The following is a 21,754-nucleotide window of genomic DNA, read 5'->3' on the forward strand; positions in this document are numbered from 1 at the left end:
GCAGCAAATGGAGACTTCAGCCTTTTTGTATTTCATTCCCCCTTTTTCTCCAAATATTAAATTACATACAGGCACAAGCAGTGGAAGAGATCCATGAGCATGACAGACCCCTCCTTTGGGCCAGATGGCCTGAGGTGTGGGAACAAAGGTAAACTGACAACTTGCTGTGCCGGCTTCTGATTTATGCATTCACACAGGGGCGCGCTAATTAACTATTGCTGGTCTGTTGCATGTGTTCTCAACATTTTTTAACAGTGAAGCATCAAAGTGCACAAAGGGCACTCAACAAGCACAGAATCAATCATATGAAAACCGTTCACCCTCCTCAGACCTGCTGCGCAGTGGAATTATGGGTAATGTGTGTGAGAGCAGCCCTGGTGTGTGCTTCCTCTCTCCCCGATCCGTACATCTCTGTTCCGTATGTTGTGCTGGAGCAGGCCGGTGAGGTCAGGTCAGGTCAGCGGCTTAATGAGACTGCATGAGGCCCTCATGGTTTTACATTTTCCAATTATGGGGTTGAGCGGAGAGCGGTGACCTTTTTTTTTTATAACTAGCCGAGCGAGGGGCTGCCTGTTAATCCATTATGTCGTTAGGAGGCGTTCATTTTTTTCTCCTTCAGACTGCGTGTCCATGCTAAAGCTTGCTGGGCCCAAAGGACAGAGAAAACACGTGCTGCTTTAAGGAGTTCGCCACTCATCTGTGGATGATGTAAGCCCATTGGTCGGCTGTAGAGCTGGGAATTGTGGATAGGAATTGTGTGCTGTTCCTTTTGCAGCTCAGGAGGGCGCTGCCTAATGAGAGAGCAGGGCAGCGTCGAAGAGCTGGAGTTTGAAGCCTTTTTGTGCTTGCACAGGAAGACTGAACGTGCAGGCTGTTGTATGGGGGTAGCAGTGTGGCGTAGCGGTCAGGAACAAGGCTAGTAAGCCATACATTAGAGGTCAGTTGGAGCACTGGAGCACTGGAGACTGGAGCACTGCTGGTGTACCTTTGGGCAAAGTACATAACCTGAATGTCCTGAGGGATAGGCATGGTTACTCCTGCGTGTCCAATAAGACTCAGCCTGCGGTATCAAATGCTAACAGACAAATTGCTGTCATTGGCTGCCAGATCAGCTTTCATTAAGGTTGCACGGCCCCTGGCTCACCTGGGAAAGTTTGCTGATGTTTCACTGCACTGCAATTGCAAACTGAAGACAGGTTCTTAAAAGTGGTATAGTGAGAATATTATAATATTATATCATCACATAATAATATTATCATTATGTGTCATATTGTAAATGCGTGCGTTGCGTGTCTTTGCTTCATTTTACTTTCAAACTCCACATGAGTCCGGTCTGCGAACAGCTCAGCACGCCATGCTCGGGAATCAAACACACACCCCTTCTGGTCACCCTCAAGTTCTGTTCCCGAACCACTGCTGCTCTGGGTCATGACATCGTGACTGTTGCGTTTCCTGTAGAAAGGAGCGAGTGTGTTCCACTGCATTCCCTGTCAGGAAACGGCAGCCTTGTGCGAGCTATACCTCATGACCTCTAGGGGGCACCAGCGGTATGAGGAGTGGCAGTGACAGCCCTGTTCTGACCTGTGAATGTGACTCTGGGCAATGCCCGTGAATGACACAGCAAGGCTCACGGGGCTGTAGTGCTCTCCAGCTTTCTTCGTGGCGCCATATTTATTGATCCATCCATCCATTTGTGACCCTCCGGAGGACAGCAGCTGGTGGCAAACCGACAGGACAGTGCTCCTAAACCTATTACTGAAGGGCAGTCATTTGATTATCTGTGTGCCTTACGTATCACAGATTATAACAAGTGTATAAATAGACATGCTTGTATTTTAGTCTTGCTTTTCAGATTGATGGCTTTTCACTTTGCAAAAACTGCTGTTGTGGTTGTTCCAAAATAATAAAGCAAATGAGTGAAGGAGAAGAACAGGAAGTGTGTTATTAGATACATAGCTAGATAGCGCTAAAGTTTTTTTTTTCCTGGTTTACCCTGGGGTGTGGGTGGGGTTTCCATGTTGACCCTCCCCCCCATTGTGACATATCACTCATGTCATAGAGGGCGCATCACACGGAGCTCCGTCATGCAGATCTGCTCTCGGTGTGACACAGCTGGGAAACCCATTGACCCTGTTTTTGCCTCTGTTGCCACGACAACCTCCCCAGCCCCTTCCATCCGGCCATGTCATGTTCCAGGTTGATGGAATGTTGGAACGGCACGCCCATCTGACCCACGGGCTTTGACCAGTCAGAACAGGGCGGGCGTAGCTGGGTGCCATGGTAGGGTGGGAGGGCTTTGTAGAGTGCCCATTGGTAGGCAGTTTGGTTTTCATTCTACCGAGCAGGGAAGAGCTGGTAGGGTGGCTGTTGGAAGCGGTCCCACAGTAACCCTGCAGGAAACAACTGTGTCTCTCACACACACTTAGCTTTCCAGGAGTCAGATGTATGTGGACTCACTTTCTCTAAAGGAAGCTCCTAAATAAATGTCTCCCAGTTGTCTGCCACGGTGTCATTGTACATATCTGTACCCCTCCAGTATTTGTATGGTTGAGAGGAGGCAGATAGTAGCATGGGGGAGTTCTGGGTGTTTGAGTGAACGGAAGCACGTGTCCTCATTGTCTGTTGTGAGAGAGTCTCTCCCTTCCCTCTTAATCCGTGTCATACTCTCTTTGTTAGAGGTGTTGAATTTAACCTTGCAGTTCTGTGAAGTAGCTCCAAGGCCTTGACTAATACAGATTTATCGTTCCAACACTTTAACCACATGGTCCTTTGTTGCTAATTAAGATACACACAGAAAAGATTCAAGCATTCACTTTTTCACCAGATATATTAAAATTAAATAGTTTGCATTGGACATTGTTTTAATTGGGTGTATACTGTTTGCACTCTCATTCCAACAGCTATTATTGTTGAGAGTGATCCAGCAGCCCCTAGTGGCCATTCCAAGCAGCACACCTTACAACATGTCGTAATAAAGAATGTTTTGTTCTCTCATGTCATGTCTGTGTGACATCACAAAAAATGTTGCCAATCACCACTATTGTCCTCAGAAACACATGAAGTAGCAATATTATGTTCTTCAAGGACACTGTTATTAGTGTAAAAACACTAAAGGAAGAGTGATTAAAATCATCACAGAACTCCATCCTCCATCCATTCACCCTAAAACAAAACTTCTCTGGAGCCGTATGAGTTTGGCCAGTATCTGAAAATCCACTGCTTCAGGCGTTCTTTATGGCCCATTAGGGCTACCGTATTAAATCAATAAACCAGTTAATAAGGGTCTAACTGAAGTGTTTGGCTTGGGTTGCTTTCTTTTTTCCATAAACGCTTTAGGGCAAATAAAAAAAAAACTCACCCACATATGAAAAGCTGTGGAAAATGGCATGAATCAAAGGCTTTCTGTTTCCTCCAGAAATTAGCCTATATGAAACAAACATCTGAATAAAAAAAGCTTGCAAAAGAGGAGCCCTGACCTTTCACACTCAGAGGAAGCCCCTTTGCCCTTTCACCCCTCAGGGAGAGGGGATTTATTGGTGGATGAACTCTGACTCAGCCGTGATTACCCTGTGATTGGAGGCTTGACCTTGTCAGAGAAAGAAAGAGAAAGCAGAGAAAGCAATGGAATTCAATTGTCAAAGAGGATAGAAAAAATTTGAAGAAAAAAAACAAAAAACAAATTTGCAAAGTTTCTTACATTAATGGATCTGTGTGAAAGGGTATCCTTTCTCACCTTTTGTTATCACAAAGGTTGTTCCCTGACTTTCTGTCAGTCCATGCAGGGATAAGTTGTGAAAACCGAGTGAATGTGAATGCAATCATCACAGGATCTGCGATTTCCCATGAAGCTGAAGTAGTTGTCTGAGGGGTTGTTTTATTGCGCGTGTTGCAGTATGAGTGTCACCAATGCGTGAACGTGCATCAGGTTGCTATGAGCATGAGTTTCGGTACTTGCAGCCGCGCCCCTCACCCCTCTACGCTCCGATACCCTGGCCTCCGGCTCCTAGCCGTGTGCCAGATGGTGTCTTTGCTGACCCGCTGCTGAATATTCATGTCTGTCACAAGTGGGGACAACAGGGGGCCCACGACCTGTTTGGGGGATCCCCTCGCTGTTGTCCTGGAGATGAGAGTTTGTGGCAAAGTTTTGTTTGTGTGCATGCATGTGTGCACATACATACATATTTGTGTGTGAGTGTGTGTGTGAGTGTATGTATGTCTGTGTTTATATTGATCATGTGTGTATGTGGGTGCATGAATTTTTGATGGCAATGATCATAATAATGGTTTGCATTTAAAATGCAGCTAGTTAGCATTAGGAAGCAAAGCTTGTGCCTCTTCTCCTTTCCCTGTTAATGAAGTCCTGTTTCTTTCAGCGATCTGTATTAGGCTGTAATAATGACACAAACAGTTGGGGTCCATAAGGTCACAGTGTATCTGTGAAAAACCCGTTACACTGTCAATCAGTACAGTCTAGTAGTGTTTCTATTAACTGTGTCAAAGGTGAAAGGTGAAAAGGTGAAACAATACGTTGGGGACACTGCATATTGCCATTGATTCTCGCACCCAGCGCAAAGGAAGTGAGTCAGGGTTCAGTGGCTGGAGAGCACATTTGCACAGGCATTCCCTGAGTTGTAATCTGTTCGGTAACCATGCAGCGGCACAGGCAGCATGCAGATCTCCGCTCCCTGGTAAGGTGGACGTCCGCAGCGGCTTTGTCCCTGCGGTTCCTCCATTCCGCGCGCGGTGCTGAAGCCCGGCACCCCCCCCCCGCTTCTCCGTGTGACACTGCTCCGCTGCGAGCCCCGCTGTTCCTCCCCATGGCGCCGAGTGTTCCGGACGCGCCGTATCTGTGTTCACGGCAGGACGGAGGCGCTAATTCGCCCTCCAGCTGGAGAGGTTTATCACAGGCAAGAGAATGAGGGAGAGGTGGGGGGTGGGTGTTGTGAAGGGCTAATCTGCCTTGTTTGTGGAGAGCAGGGTGTGCTTTGCTTGTTACAATGCCTCTTCTGATGGAGTCCTTTCAGACCCGGCCTCATTCGTGGGCCAGCTCCTTGGGGTTCTCTGCTCCGGTGCCAGCCCCCCCCCAGGCCTGGGCCCGGGTGCGAAGTGGATAAGGAGCTTAGGAGCGTGTCCCTCCAGCTGGGACGCCACAGAGTGCAGCTGCACCCCTTTTGCCCCGGCCGCCGGGGGTGCCCCGATTTGGGACAAAGCGCAGCGGTACTTGGACAGTGTCACGCCCTGCTGCTGGAACATTCGGAATCCTGTCACACTCAATGAAGGACCGGGGTAACGGGGCGTTCACAGTGCGCAGTCTCTCTGACTTGGCCTTCCTGCTTTCCTTGGCACCTGAGACTCTTTGGCTGTGGAGGAGCTTCTCGGGGGAAGTACAGGGTGCTACATCACGGAAGTGTTTGATTTAACTTAATTGGGATGTGGCACAGTTTTCCTTCAGCTTCCCTTTCAAAACACCTATTTTGTGAATCACAGCAGCCCAGGCCCTGATGCCCAAGTCTCAGACACTGCTCTGGAGTAGCTTTTGAAAGGAGGATGAAAGGAAGAATGTCAGGTTTTCCCTGTATATCCCTAGATATCTGAAGTCTGTGCATATGCATATGATAAGTGTTCACTCACACATATGCAGCTGTGCATGCACATGCACATGTGTGCAGACACAAACACACACACACACACACACACACACACATACACACAAACATACACACGCATATCTCCACCCCTTTCTTCACGCTTACTGTCACACATGCACACACGCTGGCGGTACAAAGTGATGGAAAGGACAGAGGGACAGAGGGACAGAGACGCAGGGAGAGAGGGAGCAAGAGGGATGCCGATGGAGTGAACAGGGGAAGGAGAGGCTAAAAAGAAGCAGCAATAAGCGCTAGAGGTAGAGATGAAAGAAAATGGGATGGGGGAGTGAAAAAGTAAAGGAAGGACAGGGCAAAGAAGAGCAGCGGTGAAGGAGGGAGGGAGGATGAGTGCGGGGTGAGACGGAGCGGGAGAGGGGGAGGGAGCGTGGCTGCAGGAAGAGCAGCAGACGTGACGGACAGTGACTATTTATAACCACAGCAGGCAGTCCCCTGAGAGAGAATCTGCTTACAGGAGGAGAGGCTGGGGTTGGGGGCGGTTGGGGGCGGTTGGGAGGGGGGTGGGGGGGGGGGGGGGGGCATTTGCGCTCATTTGTGTCTCTCAGGTCCCATCCTATTCTTCAGTACCTAATAATCCAGTTCACACGCCATTATTACTGGTTTAGTGGACAGTCTCGCCTACATTGACTGGCGTAGCTTGCATTGAATGTGTTATCCATCCAGCTGGATATCTTCGTACTTGATTCAGGTTAAATAGCTCTGTTACATCTACTCCACTACACCAGCACTACATCAGTACTCCACACGAGAGCTGAACCCATATCCTTCTGGTTATGGCTTCGCAACCCGTTTCTTAGGTGGATAACCCATATCGTTCTCTCGATGCTATGTTACTGAAAGACGCTGAGGAGAGAGTCCTGTCTTCTGTGGCAGTGTCGGGTTGAAGACGAGCGAGTGAGTGGCGTTCCTCCGTAGCGATGATGTCAGAATGTCAGGCCCCGGGGAGTCCATCCTAAGCCCGTTCTCCCGGGATTCTGACGTGTGACAGGAGTGCCGAGGCTCCCGTTAACGCTAATCGCCGCTGTCATGTGAGGGGGGGAGAGGCCGTGCGGCCGGAGTAGGGGCGTGTGATCACAGCGGGGGCCGCTACAGGGCCCACGCTCTGGAGGGACTGGTGACAGGAGTGATAGGGTGTGGTTTGTGGGTCAGGGCATCCTTCAGCAGTCGCCCCACACTGTACCGGTGGCCCCTGTGGAGAGGGGGAAACATAAGGCTAAATAAGCGTTAACTGCTCATATTGAATTGCTGTGTTCTAGCATTTCTGTGTTAGTTTTTGTGTGCGAACTTTACAGTTGCGCTGTTGATGCTCCCCCTGGAGTTAAGACCCAAACAATCTTCTACCCCATCGGTCACCTCTAATACAATACCTTTACAGTAAAGAGGGTGGAGGGACAGGGAGGTGAGAAAGAGGAGGGGGCAGTGTGCGTGCGTGTGTGAATGTGTGTGCGTGTGTGTGTGTCTGTGTGTCTGTGTGTGTGTGTCTTGGGGGCAAGGAGAGAGGTGGAGCTAATTCCTTTTGTCAGCAAATGAATGAAGCCTCTTTTTTTTCTGGAAAGTTGCCTATCTGAAGAGGCAGATCTGTTCTCTGACAGATAGAAAGGGAGGATGGATAGAAAAAGAGAGAGATAAAGGGATAAAGACAGAATGAGAGTGAGAGTGAGAGTGAGAGAGAGTGGAAAGAAAAAATTAAAAAGGGGGGAAAGAGAAAAGGAGACGAGGAGAACCACCTGCAGGTCTTACTTAATATGTAATTCCCCAATTGACGCAGATGCCAGCTACCAGAGCTGGCACATTCCAGATTCTGCCCTTTTTACTCTTCTATTCTGAGGAGGGGGTTTGTGTGAGGAGTGCACGCTCCTTACCCTCCGACTCACTGATCCCCAGATTTGCAAAGGGGGGGGGGGGGGTATAAGAACGTGCCGGGACTCCAACGGGACGGGGACACAGAGGGTTGGGGCTGACAATAGGGAGGGGGGGGGGGCGGGGGGAGCTCTGGAAGAGGGGGAGGGAGGTTGCGGGACCCGGCAGCTGGGATTAGCAGTGCACATAGGATCGCATTGTGTCCAGCTGGTTATCCCTCAGCAGTCTGCCGGGAGACGGAAAGCTCGCCCCAGTCCCTCCGTCGCCGCGGCTTGTCGCTCTTCGCTCAGAAGATATTTTGACATTTTTTTTTTCCCCAACGTGGGCTTTGCCTTCTTACCATGGTCTCAGCCCCCGGCCCAGGACAGACATGGTGGTCTTTTTGAGTAAAAACATCCGCTCTCTGCTCTCCGTCTTCAAAAAGAGGGGTGAGTTTGGGGTCCTTGCTGTTACTCTGTATTTGCTCAGATGCTGTCTGTCATGGGTCCCAGGTACAGCTGTGGTCCCAGGAGCAGAACCTAAAAATCTGCCACAGCTGTATCTTAACCTGTGTTTGGGGTTGCTATTTGGTTGTTATAGGCTACAGCATCTCATGTATATAGGTGATTTGGGAAAACTTTTCATCAAGGCCAGCGCTATCACACTATTTGGTTTTATCAGACTAGTGCTCTATTGCTACTTGTGAGGTATTTTGTAACAATTGTAATTATCAGTTATGCATTGTAACAAAAATCTCATGATTAATTCATTACAAGTCTTAATGAAGTAGTCTTAATCACTTGAACATTTGGAGGTTCAAAATAGTTCAAAAATACAAAAAAAAAAAAAAAAACACTGACAACATGATCTGAATGACAACGTTATGATATGCGTTATGTAGATCATGGTATAGATTGTACTGTAAGAGTAAGCATTAAGCTACACATACTCCTGGTTTACAGAGGAGGAAGCCATATTTCATAATATCACTGGCAATGCAGACACTTTGCAAATTATGCAAATTGATCATCACAGTCTCTCAGTTAGACACAAGAGTCCAGAATTATTTCATGTAAATGTGCGGTTCAGGTAAGAACGGCCCCCAGCCACAGGGGTGAAGAGAGATGATGGACGTGGGTTTCCTCTAATCCCACTTTCTTTTTCTTGCATAATTGTGATTCCGAAACTGCCAGACACAGCACAGGCAGCACTTGGCTCAGCTTGTATTAACAAACCCCTCTCCAAAGCGTTTAAAAACCTGTGTCGCCCACTTTGGGGGGTGATCGAGTGGCTGGAAGTGATCAAAGAGACAGACTCGTTCTGTGCGGCGCATTGGACTGAACCCCTGGGCTCACACAAATCTTCCCACAGAGGGGAGTGGAGTCGGAACTGTCTGACGCGCGCATGCTTTATGGAACCCTGTTGAGGATTCTAGACCACTCTCTCCCTCCCTCTCCTCCGCCCCCCACTCCCCTCTCTCTCCTACCCTCTTTCTTCCTTTCCATTCCTTCTCCCTCTCAGCTGATGGATTCATTACATTAGGGAGTCTGAGGGCAGACATTTCCCTTCTCTCTCTGTTCTCGAGGTAATGCGCCCAGAGCCGTAAATATTTACATGTACGGGGGATAACCAATAAACTCAGAAGACTAATGCATACAGGGCAATAGAGCTAGTGCAGTTGACGAGAGCCGTTTGGTTAATTTGTTGGGTTAATTGGTTTGTTTCAGAGAGAAAGTGCCCACAGAGCAGCCTACATGAGCCTGATTTTAAGTAGTGTCGGGCAATCGGAAGTCAAAGCACAGCTGCGGTACATGCCCAGTGCAGCTCAGCAGAGCACAGGTCTACACCTCTTGGCTTCTTGGACAATATCTTCTGTTGAACTCAACAATTACTGAAATTGCTATGACGTGAGTGTTGAAAACAAAATGTAACATTTGCCTCAGTTCATCACTCAAAGTTCAAAGGACAAAGCTCCATACCGGTTTGATTGAGCACCCCCTCCAGCTTTCAGTTGTCATGACGACATAAGTTTCCTTTTACCGGCCATCTGGGAAGAGCAGGCAGGCTAACACAAACTGCATGGCAGGTTGCACTCAGTATTTGTAATGTGGTGCTGTGCACATAGTGATGTCGTAATGCAAGCCAAGGCATTATGGATACAGTAAACGGAACATTTGAGTCACAACCAGGTACGCGTCATAATGTGCATGTCATAGACTGCAGGGCAGCAGTGTAGCTTATCAGTGAGGAGTAGGACTCATAACTGAAAGGTTCCCGGTTTGATTCCCCGCTGGGGCACTGCTGTTGTATCCTTGGGCAAGGTACTTAATCCAGAATTGCCTCAGAAAATATCCAGCTGTATGAATGAGGTAACATGTAAAAAAACTGTAACCGATGTAAGTCGCTGTGGATAACAGCTTCAGCTAGATGCCAGTAATGTAATGTTATGAGTGGCCTCCGTGATTAGCTGTGCTACCCCTCTGAATGAGCCCGATTATGCATGGCTAACGTAATCACAGTACGTTACCCCCACGTTACCCGACCCCCCCCACGGGGAGCCCTTGAATCCGTTAGATTATAAAGTTGAAGCTCAGGGAGAGCTTCGCTAATGGTGTTCCTGGGTTCTCCTCTTTCCTAGCGGGGGCTTTTTATCCTTTCAGCCGACCCCTCCATTGTGCATCAGACGTTGAGGCCGTGGCGGATGGAGTTTCGCCTGTTTGCGGGGGAACTGGGGTAATGGAGCTCTGAAACTGCTGGCCAGGTTGTCAGTTGGGTGGCTGAAGGTCAATCCGTGGTGTTCTGTTTCCTTTCATTTTCAGTGTAACAGTCTCCTCACAGTCCCCCGCACACAATTCCGCCTCTTCTTGGGGTTTCTGGGAAAGGCGCTGACTAACGGCTCCAGTCTGATACAGGAAACGGTTTTGTCTTCTGACATCTGATAGACACAGCATTCAGTCACTAAGTTTGTGCATACACACTCCAGTGAGCATCGAAGCTTAGTGCTCTTACGAAAATCAGATTTAATTTATTAAAGAAAATAAGAGTGACTACAGCATTACATTATTGGCATTTAGAAGACAGTCAAGTCCAGAGAAACTTACATAGGTTACAATTTTAAAATGTTATCCATTTATACAGCTAGATATTTACTGAGGTACTTTGTGGGTTAAGCACCTTGCCAAAGGGTACAGCAGCAGTGCCCCAGCAGGGAAACGAACCAGCAACCTTTCAATTTCGAGCCCTGCTCCTTACCACTGTGCTACACTGCTGCCCACTTATGAACTGTTGTCTAACAGCACAATTAGGTCCTTAAAATAGCATGACCATATTGTGTGATTCTGACCTGAAGCTTTATCCGAAGATAAAATCCCTGCTTCATGTGCCAGTCTATGCAAAACGCTTCCTCCCTCTTGCATTCTATTTCACAAAGTTAAACGCCGCCCATTACAGCTCAGCGTAGCTACATTTTGCACACTTGAGAATGTCAAACGTTGACTTAAAAAAAAAAAATGAAAAATTAGATCATTGCCAAATTGTCACCCCAAAAGCTTATCCCAGGTCTTCAGGCTAATAAAATACACACACCTGCAGATGAACGCACAGTTGGCAGGGTGGTGTCACAACCTGTTGATCCGAGGCCTTTATTATGGCCAATCCCGCTAATCCCTGGCCCTGTGATGGTGGGTGACGTGTCCTGCAGAGACAGTATTAGCAGCTCCGGTTTTACCTCACCGTATGCACCGTGGCCAGCCCGCGAGGCCCGTCTGCTCCACCAAGATTGGGGACACGTGCCACGTCACACTGGTCCAAGCCGCGGGGATCTGACACAAAGCCCTCTCCTCGTCCGGTAACGGCATAACCCTCCCCCGCCCCCCTACCTGACCCTCCCCCCCTCGGACACACAAACACAGATAATTGAATACTTCATCTGAATCTATAATGAAATGTTCATTGTGCAGTATAAGATATTTGACACTGGACATGTAGAGGCTGACATCCTGAGTTCCCTTGTGTTTTTTAGCAAATATATAATTGCGGATCTAAGTCTGCGCTGATGAGTTCATATGAGCACTACCTCTTCCATATTGACAGGCTACCAGCTACTTCTTATGAGGTGTTCAGTGCACATATGCAAACAGATTTCCTCTGCAACACTCTCCACTGTCTGTTGCATGGAACATGGATGGCTAGTTACACAGCTGAGATGCACAGCTGCACTTCAAGCTGTTGTAAAGAGTGGTGTTGAATTATTGAATTGATGAGCCGTTGAGAGCCATATAGAGCATTTATTGAGGGGGAGAGGGGAGGGGCCGATATAAATCCAATCCCAGCAGATTAAAGGTCAGGCATTTGCTGTCATTGAGATTAAGAGTGGGAGATTACCTGATGAGCTGTATGTGCAGCTACGTGTAGGAACATCCCTGCGTGTACAGCTTATTCTGGCTATACTGCCCTTCACCTGTTCTCACTGTGTACTTTTGAATTGGCTTGTCAGAGTAAAAGAAAGCCCTAATAAAGCAGGATATAGAACAGTATTGAATTATCAAAAGCATTTATCAGTGCATTCTCTGCAGTGTCATGTGCGCGAAAACAGAAAATGTCTTTACCGGCCGGACCGCACAAATGGTGTCCACCTCTCCGCTGTCGAATTCGTCACCCGCACCGAGGAACTCTGAGGGCCCCCGAGGGCTCCGTGCCCTGTCCCCCTCGCGCACCCTCCACGCTTCGGCGGTCTCCATCGGACCGCGAGCTGCCCCGTACATCTGTCCCCTGTCCCTGAGCGAGAGGGTCACAAAGGCAGAAAACGTGGGAAATGACATGGCAAATGTCCTCGGATAGCTCAGTCCTGCAGTGAGGAAGCTCCAACGCATATTCTACTAACACATTCCTTCACGGAGCTGTTTCAGTGCCTCTGTTTTGTCATAATCACTAGTGATAACAATAGCATGTATTTATGCAGCACACTTCATACTGGTTTGCAGCCCACAGTGCAGTGACCTCACAAACTGGGCAATTATCACAAATGAAGCAGGTAAAGGAGTGATGACACAGCCGCTGGTGTACTGAGGAAAAGCAGTGTCCCACAACATAGGAATCCAGCACCTTTTAGTAAAGTGTGCAGGTGTCCTAACAGTGTTTCCACCGCTGAATTGTTCTTCCTGGAAGGCTGAGCTGTTTTTCAAACTGTCACACTGGCATTGGCGGAAATACAGACCTCTTAAGCCCCTCCCTTTGTCTTAAAATTAAGTATTTTCAGGAATTAAGTGGTGAACATCTCTATGAATGATTGAATATGTCTTCTTTGACTGCAATGTATGAGTGAGAGGTTGCGGCTGATCCAGTGCAGTAATGTTGTTACTTGCAGAAGGTCCCGGCCTGGGCTGATTTGGGTAGACAGATTGCGAGGGCAGGACTCATACTGGGCACTGAGAGGGTGTATGCTCCTGGCCGTGAGGGAGTTCGACCCTGGGCTAGGCCTGTGGACTGGTCATCTGCCAATGGCCATTAAGCCTGCAGATGGGGACACTGCTCATGCGAGGTTTGAGTGATATAAAATATTTGGGCGGTAATGTCAAAGTGTGCACTTGATGATTATTGATCATTCTGACGATACAGTAAAATATTTATTTCTGATCAGCTTCCTTTGATTTTCCTTTTGGCAGCGCGGGGTATTATTCTCTTTTGTGGCACCGTTAGCACGTCATAGGCCATTACAGACTTTATCCAGCCTGATGCAAAATGAATTTCTGCCATTTTCAAATTTCATTTCTCTAACATGCAGAAAAAATGTTGAGCCACTGATGTCAAAAGGCAAAGCTGCTTTCAATTTCTTCTTGATTTTTATTTGCGCAGCACTGACCGAATACTTCAGAGCTGATTTACTTCAAAGTAAATTTAATTCCATCTGTCTCTTCATAAAAAAATCTTTCTTTCCCTATAACACAATCCTTATTGTTTTGGATTGTTTAAAGACCCGTGTGTGTGTGTGTGTGTGTGTGTGTGTGTGTTTGTTTGTGTGTGTGTGTGTGTGCTGTGTTTGTTTGTACATCCATGTGCATATGTCTGGTGTGGTGTTTGAGCTTGATTGCATGCAGGCTTGTGTGAGAGTGTGCACGTGTGTCTGTATGCAGGCATACTTTGCACGGGTGTAGAATGTGTGTGTTTCTGCCTGTGCGTGTATGTGTGTGTATGCGTGTTTGCCTGCCCATAAGATTTGCTGATTCACTGAATTTATGAATTTCTGGAAAAGTTTAACATCAAAAACGGCTATGCTGTAATACTGATCCAGTCCACTCCAATGTGCAATTTGGCCCGGTTTGTTCAGTTTACTGATTCTTTAATATCCTTTTAATAAATGCGTCCTCTCTCTCACAGACATCCCCACATGAGAAAAATATTTACTCTAACAGTAAAGCATAGTTGGTGCTCAAAATTCAGCAGAGTGTCGCTATGCCGTCAAACTTGGAATTGACTCTGTGACAGGAGGGCTCTCACAGCTTGCTGTCTCCCTGTGCAATATGGCCCCGCTTTCTCTCCTTTCTGAGGAAAATCTACCCGACATTCCAAAACAGGGAATTCAGTTGCTCTTTACTTCACAGAAAACTGTTTGGTAGTTTTAAGGACACTATAGAAAACAAGGGAGTGGATTAGTGACCAACAGGGGGACATCACAGAAGGATTGGTCTGAAATTTGTTCAAGGGCTCAGCTCCAAAAATTGAGACTCAGCTGAGAATGATAATTGGACAATGAGAGCTTATGTAACACCAGCATTTTTGGGAAGGGTGGGTATAGGGTCAATGTGTTAGGGATTATTTTGTAAATCATATTACACTGAACAATTGTGAAATGTATGTGGCAACAGCAAAATTCAATAACTACAAGATTTAAAGGAATATAAAATAATTAAATTGCTCCTGTTTAATCTTAACAATGCCTGTTTGTATTAGTTTAACAGCTATACTCTTAAAGGAAAGGAGCCAAACCTCTGGGGTGGATAAAATGAATATGAATAGTTATGTAAAACATCAAATTCAGTTTTTAACACATCAGTACATGATATAATATTTTCTCAACAGATGCCATTACCCGGGGCAAACTCAGCTCGTGTTTTAGAATCTCTCTAAGAAATTTACTAAAGCAGTTCAGTTTATGGATTGTCCTTGAGGGTGTGAGCAGTGTCTCACCATGGATTAGAACATACAACCTTCTAGTCAAAAGCCAAGGTTTCCTTAACCCTTATCCTCTCTTCTTTCACTTCATGCCATTTTGCTGATGACTGGGAAAGACTAAAAGTCTCTTCATTATGGCTGCGTAAAGGTGGTGTTTCACCACTGTTCTCACAATGACAACCAAAGGTTTTATGTGGTGGCTTTGCAACCTGTTGCCTCCTGCTGAGCTCTCTACTCACCGTGCCCCCCCCTCTTCTCCCCCACTCCCCTCTTCTCCCCCACAGCCGCCCCCAAACAGGAAGACGAGAGGAAGCTGACAGTCCACTACAAGGCGTCCCAACACTACCAGGAGAATGTGTTCATCGAGGGCAGCCGACCCCAGTACCTGGAGGACCTGCACACTGAGGCCCAGGAAGGACTCAAGATTCTGCAGCAGGAAGGTGAGTTATGCTTGCTGCATTACAAACCATGTCCCTATCACCCCTGACCTTTCACCTTTAACCTTCATCTCTGATATGATATTGATGATATGATATATATGATCTGATATTTTATCCATTTATGCACCTGGATAATTACTGAGGCAATTCTAGGTTAAGTACCTTGCCCAAGGATATAACAGCAGTGTCCCGGCAGGGAATTGAACCAGCAACCTTTCAGTTATGCACCCTGCTCCTTACCACAATGCCACGCTACTGCCCAAGCAGAAAAAGATGAATTCTGATGCTCATAAGTCAGAGTCTTTGTCTTGTTAATGTTCTGACAGTTTTCAAACAAAAGGTTTTTTTCTTATTTCTTCCTCCCACCCACAGAAAACAAGAATGGAACAGATTACCAGGGCAACCAAAGTGTCAGTGTAAGTGCATTTTAGACTCAAAAGGGTACGTCCACAAAACCCTGTCTTTCACGAAGTGAATTACCCGTCACAGCTCGGCAGAGAGCTGGAGTTGATTTGACCCATCTCTGTAAACACAGTACCAGTCAAAAGTTTGGACACACCTGATTACGATATTGGAGAAACATGCATTCAAAGGCATTTTGATCTAAAGACCTATGTTTAAATGCTTGAAATTTGTTCCTTAGGCAAGTATAAATACAGAAGTTGATACCTATTGTATGTATGAATTTCTTTCCAAAAAACATATGCTAAAACATATTTTTGGCTACTGGATGAAGAATTTAAAATATAAGATATGAACACTTGAGATGAACACTTTTTGGTCGCTGTATAATTCCATTTGTGTCATTTCATAGTTTTGATGTCGTTACTATTATTCTAAAATGGAAGATAATAAAGAAAGCCCCTTCTATCAATAGGTTTGTCCAAACTTTTGACTGGTACTGTAGATCAGATAAATCAGACTGAACGTGTTTGTTAACACAACTCCTTTGCAGTCGATTGTGACCCGCCTGCAGCCCGAGGAGGATGCCAGTGCCCGGCAGAGGAAGGGGTCGTTGGACTCCAGGGGCACTGCCACCGAGACCCTGTCAACTGCATCGACCATGTCCACGCAGTCAGCGCTGACACGTCAAGGTACACCAAGCCCATGTCTCCAGCCAGGCTGAGTCAAGCCAAGCCATTACAATGCATACTCGAAGTACTAAGTACAAAGTCCCCTGCTACATTCCTAGAGAGCCAAGCACCAGGATTAACTTGCTCAATACCAGAGGCATGTCCTACCTCACTGCCCTGTCATTGGACCATGTCAGACCGTGTCTCATTAAGTAATTGATTAATTTGCATTTGGTGTTTAATTTTTATTGGAGAAGACATCTGAATGCCTCTAGGAGGAAGATAAGACCAACGTACCATCAAGACAAAAAAGCAAAAAGATTATGATTCTAGCATGTACCAGGCATAATATTGGAGGTGGAGTATAATATTGGCAAAACTATTTTTAGTCTGAACATTAAAACATCCCCTATGGCTTCTTTTTTTTCTGAGAGTGGAAGATGAAGCTGTCTAACTCTGCGTTTTCTGAGGCACAGCTGCATCTTTTCTCCTCTCTTCTGTGGGGGTCAGATTTAATGAAAGACAGAAAAAAATGCGATAACAGACAGCTGCAGTTTATTACTCCATATTTGCAAGTGCCCGGCATTTCAGGCCTGAGCCAACACTGCTTAACGCTGAGAGGCAGGGTATCAGTATTGAATCTGTTTCTTTCTATTCCTTTCCCTCTCGCCCTTTCTCTGTTGATATTCTTGACAGGTTCCACCTTCAAGCCTCTCACCCCTGTGAAGAGGCTAGATAAAACCAGGAAGAGAAACCGGAGAACCACTATAATGGGAATACCACACCACGTCCAAAAGGAGCTCGGTACGTCCTGAGCCTTAAACAAATACACAGTGTTCATTTTATTCTCTGTGAAAATGAGTCTCAACTAGAGGTGTAGTTTTCAGTTTTAAAAAATATTCCAATATTCTAAACGCTTGCCTTACAAGAATGCATCAGGGGTGTTCATTCATGAAAAGGTGCAAAACATTTGCAAAACATTTTTTCAGCTTTAATCTGCACATCTGAAACTGTAGCAGTAACACAATTCATATGATTGGCATATACTGTATGTGGGTGTCTTTTATACTGAAGCCTTTACCACAGAGCCTCTGCTTTACCACTGATAATGATGCCACCTAGTGGTCCTACAATGTCACAAAAGTCTGTATTTTCTAAGTATGCAGGGTGAATCATAATGAATTCTCATACAAGCTAGTGGAAATGTACCACCATATATTCATGCTTCTTGTGTAATGAGATTCCTACAGAGTATATGGGCTTTCTATTTATTTATTCTGTTTCTTCATAGGGCTAGAGAGAGGAACGCTGATTCAACAAAATGCAGAGGGAAAACTCCTCAACGGGTGTGAAGGCCCCCCCGGCATTATCGTGATACCCACGATTGATGGAGAGGTGCCAGCCGGCCATCCCGAGGGGGCACGGGTGCACCTCCAAGACCTGGAGGCCCTGCAGTCCTCCAAAGAGGAGGAGCTGCTGAAGAGGCACATCCGGGCGGTGTACCGGGACGACCTGGCGCTCAACCACAAGGCGGGCGCCCGCCTGTCGCCCATGCCGAGGCCCAAGTCGCTGGCCGTGCCGGGCATGACCACCAGCAGCTTCCTGCAGGAGCCGCAGGGCCCCGTCATGTCCGTCTCACCCCAGGCCACCTACCTGTCCAAGATCATCCCCAATGCCGTGCTGCCGGCGGCGGTGGAGGTGATCGAGATCAGCCGGGACCGCAGCCGCAGCAGCGTGCGCACGGTCAGCAAGGGCGGCCTGCCGGCGGCCAGCCCGGCCTCCTCCCGCTCCGCTGGCCCCCAGGGCCTCGGTTCCTCCAGCTGGAGCCACTCACAGTCCTCCGAGACCATCATCTCCAACTCCTCCACCGTCTCCTCCAAGGGCAGCGGCAGCACCCCCCGCATCCCCAGCGGCGGCGAGGAGGCGGCCAGGGACCTTCTCCTCCCCCAGCAGGCCGCCGCCGATGAGGTCAGCATCGGCAGCACCGTCAGCTGGGTCAGCTCGGGCAGCACGGGCGCCAAGGCGAAGGCCGAGCCCGGGGCCGCGGGTTCGAGGGAGGCGGACGACGTGGAGAACCCGCAGGGCGACCGGGGCTTCGTGCGCAGTCTGTCGGTCATGAAGACCAAACTGCCACCGGCGCCGCCCAGGAGAACGTACTCCCTGGCACATGAAAAGCTCAAGCAGAGGTCTCAGGAGCTGGCGGACATCAAGTACATTACTGATCCCAGCGGTGTCAACGGGAGTGTGCCCTGTGGCAAGAATGGGGACTTTACCTACACTGCTGACTCTGCAGAATCCGGGTCCTCCACTGCCACCAGCCCACTGAATACTGACCAGGCAGCCACCAGGGAGGGTGCTCAGATGGAGCAGCAGCTTCCCACCGACTCCTCACCCCAGAAACTGCCCTCCCCGGGGAACAGGTTCGAGAGGACCATGTCCCCCTCCAGTGGCTACTCCAGCCAGAGTGGCACCCCCACTCTCTCCGCCAAAGAGATCTGCCCTCCCTCCCCGGGCAAGAAGAAGGTTCAGCCTGTGAAACCGGAGAGAGCAAGCTCCCGGGCATCCCCTGCTGCCTCCATCTCATCCTCGTTGACCTCCCTGTCGTCGAGTATGTCGGATCCCACTCACCAGGAGACCCCAGATAACAACCCACCCGCCCAGCCTCTTAAAGCTCCCCCTCCCGTTGCCATAGCGAGCACCAAGGTAGCCCCTGCGCCTCCGATAGTCACGCTCAGGGAAGCGTTCGACATTCCGCCACCCCCCAAAGTCAAAGCACCTTCCCCCCCGCCCCCAGAGACTTGGATCCATAACAAACGCACGTTTGAGCTGCTGTGCGGTCCCAATACCTTCGCCAGCAGGTATGCTCTGCTGCAGAAGCAGCAGCAGCAGCAGAAGCAGTCTCTCCAGATGCAAAAGCCTGAGGCTCCAAGAGCGCAAATTGACGAGACTGGGCCAGGCAGAGAGCAGCCCCAAGAGGAGGACAAGGCAACTGTTCTGCCAGGAAAGGAGAAGAGCACGTTGCAAAGCATGGAGGAGCCCGCACCTGCACAGACACCTGACCGTTCGTCAGAAAGTGCCGGTGGGTCTCCAGGTATAAAGGATGACAGAAGTGTGGTTCAGATGAAAGAAGAAGGAAGTCCCAAGATTCAAAAGAAGGAAGAAGTAAGTCCAGTGGTTCAGAGACAGGAAGAGGAAGGTCCACGTGTAGAGAAGAAGGAGCCGGAAAGTTCAGTGGTGCTGAAGAAGGAACCACCCCCAGTCATGAAAAAAAGTAGTCCAATGGCACGTAAAAAAGAGCCAGAAAATGTACAGGAAAGTCTGCTTTTGGGGTCTAAAGAGACTGCTATAGAGGTGAGGATCCATGCTCCTCCTCAAGAGGAGATGTCTCAATCTACCCCTGATGACACAGGCAAGAGTCTCACTGCAGAGACGACAACCCCTCCACAGTCATCTATGGAGACTCTTTCAGTAGGTGCTCCTAAAGTAGCCGGTGTTTCTCCACCTCCCTCCCCACCACCAGCCCACCATCCTCCCCCACCCCCCTCAAAAAAGACCCCCAGCACCTCAGAGTCTAGCCCCCCGTCTGACACCTGTCAGGAGATTATAGCCACAGATTCCTGCTGGCCTCCTCCCCCTCCTCCGATGGAAGATTCATCTCTATCTGCCTTCGAGGGGCAGGATGAGATGGACTTTCCCCCACCTCCACCTCCCATTTTGCAAGAACTGCAGCTGGACATGTTGGAGAGTTCTACTGTTTCGGCTGAGGTTGACAAAACCTCTGCAGCCTCTGAAGCACCTGTGAAACATGAAGAACCAACACCAGGAGCAGGGGAGATGGCACCTGATGTCTCTGTCCCAGTTGCTGCCGATGTTACCCCTATCATACCAGCTGAGCTCAAATCAACCAACACAGAGACTTCCGCATGCATTGCACCATGTCCTGCCCCTGCTCAGTCTGATATACATGAATCGCAAGTTTCACAAATCCCACCCCCATCAAAGGAAGCCCATCCTCTGCAGGAGGAAATCTTACCACCACAGGAAGTCCCACCCCAGCTAGAAGAAGCCCCACCCACATCAGAGGAAGCCCCTCCTATAAACGATGAAGCCCCACCCACATTACAAGAAGCTCCACCTCTCCAAGAAGAAGTCCCACCCATATCACAAGAATCCCCACCTCTCATAGAGGAAGTACCACCCACATCACAGGAATTCCCACCTCTACAAGAGGAAGTCCCACCCACATCACAGGAAGCCCTTGCTGTGCAAGAGTATATCCCACCACCTCCACAGGAAGCCCCACCTCCCCCCCCAGTGGCACCTGGTGTGATTCCCTCTGCCCCTCCCATGAACGTGACCTCCGACCTCTCCAAGACTATTACCCCAGTACCCTCAGTGAATGTACCCCTTGCACCCCCCTTGCCCACGGAAAACCAGGCTCCTGTGAACTTTAGGAGACAGTCAAGCCTCGCAAGCCGAGAGAGCAAGACCAAGGACCAGCTGTCGCGGAGCAAAAGTACACCCGTGCACAAGGAGGACGCTAACATTCCCCTCGTAACACCCTCCCTTCTCCAAATGGTCCGCCTGAGGTCAGTCAACGTGGGCGACGATCAGCCCAAGGCCCTGTCTGAAGATGGCCAACCTGGTGAAGTGAACACTCCCAGCCAGGACCAAACCCCGAGTCAGGAGTCCAGCCAGAGTGTTCCCCAGAAGCCCGTTCGCAAGTCCCTGTCTGTAAAGTCCCCCACGGCCACCGTCGCCTCCCCTTCCATGCGTCTACAGGAGGCCATTCGCATGAAGACGGCAGCCATGTCTTCCAGGGACGGGCTTCCATCCAGGCTAAGCCTGCGCTCCTCCGTCTCCACGGCGACCAGTGGGGACACGGGGCTGCGCTCCCCAAGGCTGCAGGAAGGGGGCGACCTGCCGAAATCCCCAGCCTCCACTGCCAGCTTCATCTTCTCCAAGAGCACAAAGAAGGTCGTCATCGAAACGCCCTCGTCCTCCGAGGCCCAGTCCCATCTCAAGCGGAGCCTGGTGGCCGAGCTCATGCAGGTTTCAGACCCAACCAAATCTGCGGCCGCCAACGGCAGGCCCGGTGTCCAGGCAAAGAAGCCGGGAAAAGTGCCTCCACCCGTCGCCAAGAAGCCAGCGCATGGACCAAACCTCTCTGACAAGCCAGTGATCCCCACTGAAAACACAGGGACCTCCCAGAGCGAGCTGAACAGTTCCTCTCCCACCCCACTGGCGACTGAAGCCAATGGAGAAACCGAAGCAGTGCAACCTGCTGGCCAGCAAGCACTACTGAAGGAGAGCCAAGACACAGCAAGTAAGAAGTCACCCCATTATTTTCTGTTTAACTGACTTTATCGTGATACTCAGATCATTTCATTAGCCCTGTGGACAGTAGAGAAAACAGATCTCCTTAGAATTAGGTCTTTGAATGACTAATGAATAATAATACTAGTAATACTAATAATACTTTCTTTAAAGAGGTTTTGACGATTCTGAGGACAGACAAATAATATATAAAACATATCCTAATTATAAGTCTGCCGTAAACTAAGAA

The 21,754-nt window shown here is 48.7% G+C and overlaps 1 protein-coding gene across 3 annotated transcripts in view; it reads left to right on the forward strand.

Moving 5' to 3' along the window:
* kiaa1522 (KIAA1522 ortholog) overlaps positions 1 to 21,754 on the forward strand; it is a 59,272-nt gene that overhangs the window by 37,123 nt on the left and 395 nt on the right. The window contains exons 3-8 of one of the 3 annotated variants that reach the window (XM_036555602.1): positions 14,960 to 15,115; positions 15,488 to 15,531; positions 16,071 to 16,209; positions 16,885 to 16,992; positions 17,480 to 20,376; positions 20,419 to 21,514. In XM_036555602.1, the coding sequence (XP_036411495.1) occupies positions 14,960 to 15,115; positions 15,488 to 15,531; positions 16,071 to 16,209; positions 16,885 to 16,992; positions 17,480 to 20,376; positions 20,419 to 21,514 (4,440 nt within the window). Of the gene's footprint in view, positions 1 to 7,695; positions 7,955 to 14,959; positions 15,116 to 15,487; positions 15,532 to 16,070; positions 16,210 to 16,884; positions 16,993 to 17,479; positions 21,515 to 21,754 lie in introns of those variants that run through there. The other 2 variants (XM_036555603.1, XM_036555600.1) reach the window with 2 other exon arrangements.

Source organism: Megalops cyprinoides, chromosome 21 (assembly GCF_013368585.1).
Source record: "Megalops cyprinoides isolate fMegCyp1 chromosome 21, fMegCyp1.pri, whole genome shotgun sequence".
Classification (NCBI taxonomy): Eukaryota; Metazoa; Chordata; class Actinopteri; order Elopiformes; family Megalopidae; genus Megalops; species Megalops cyprinoides.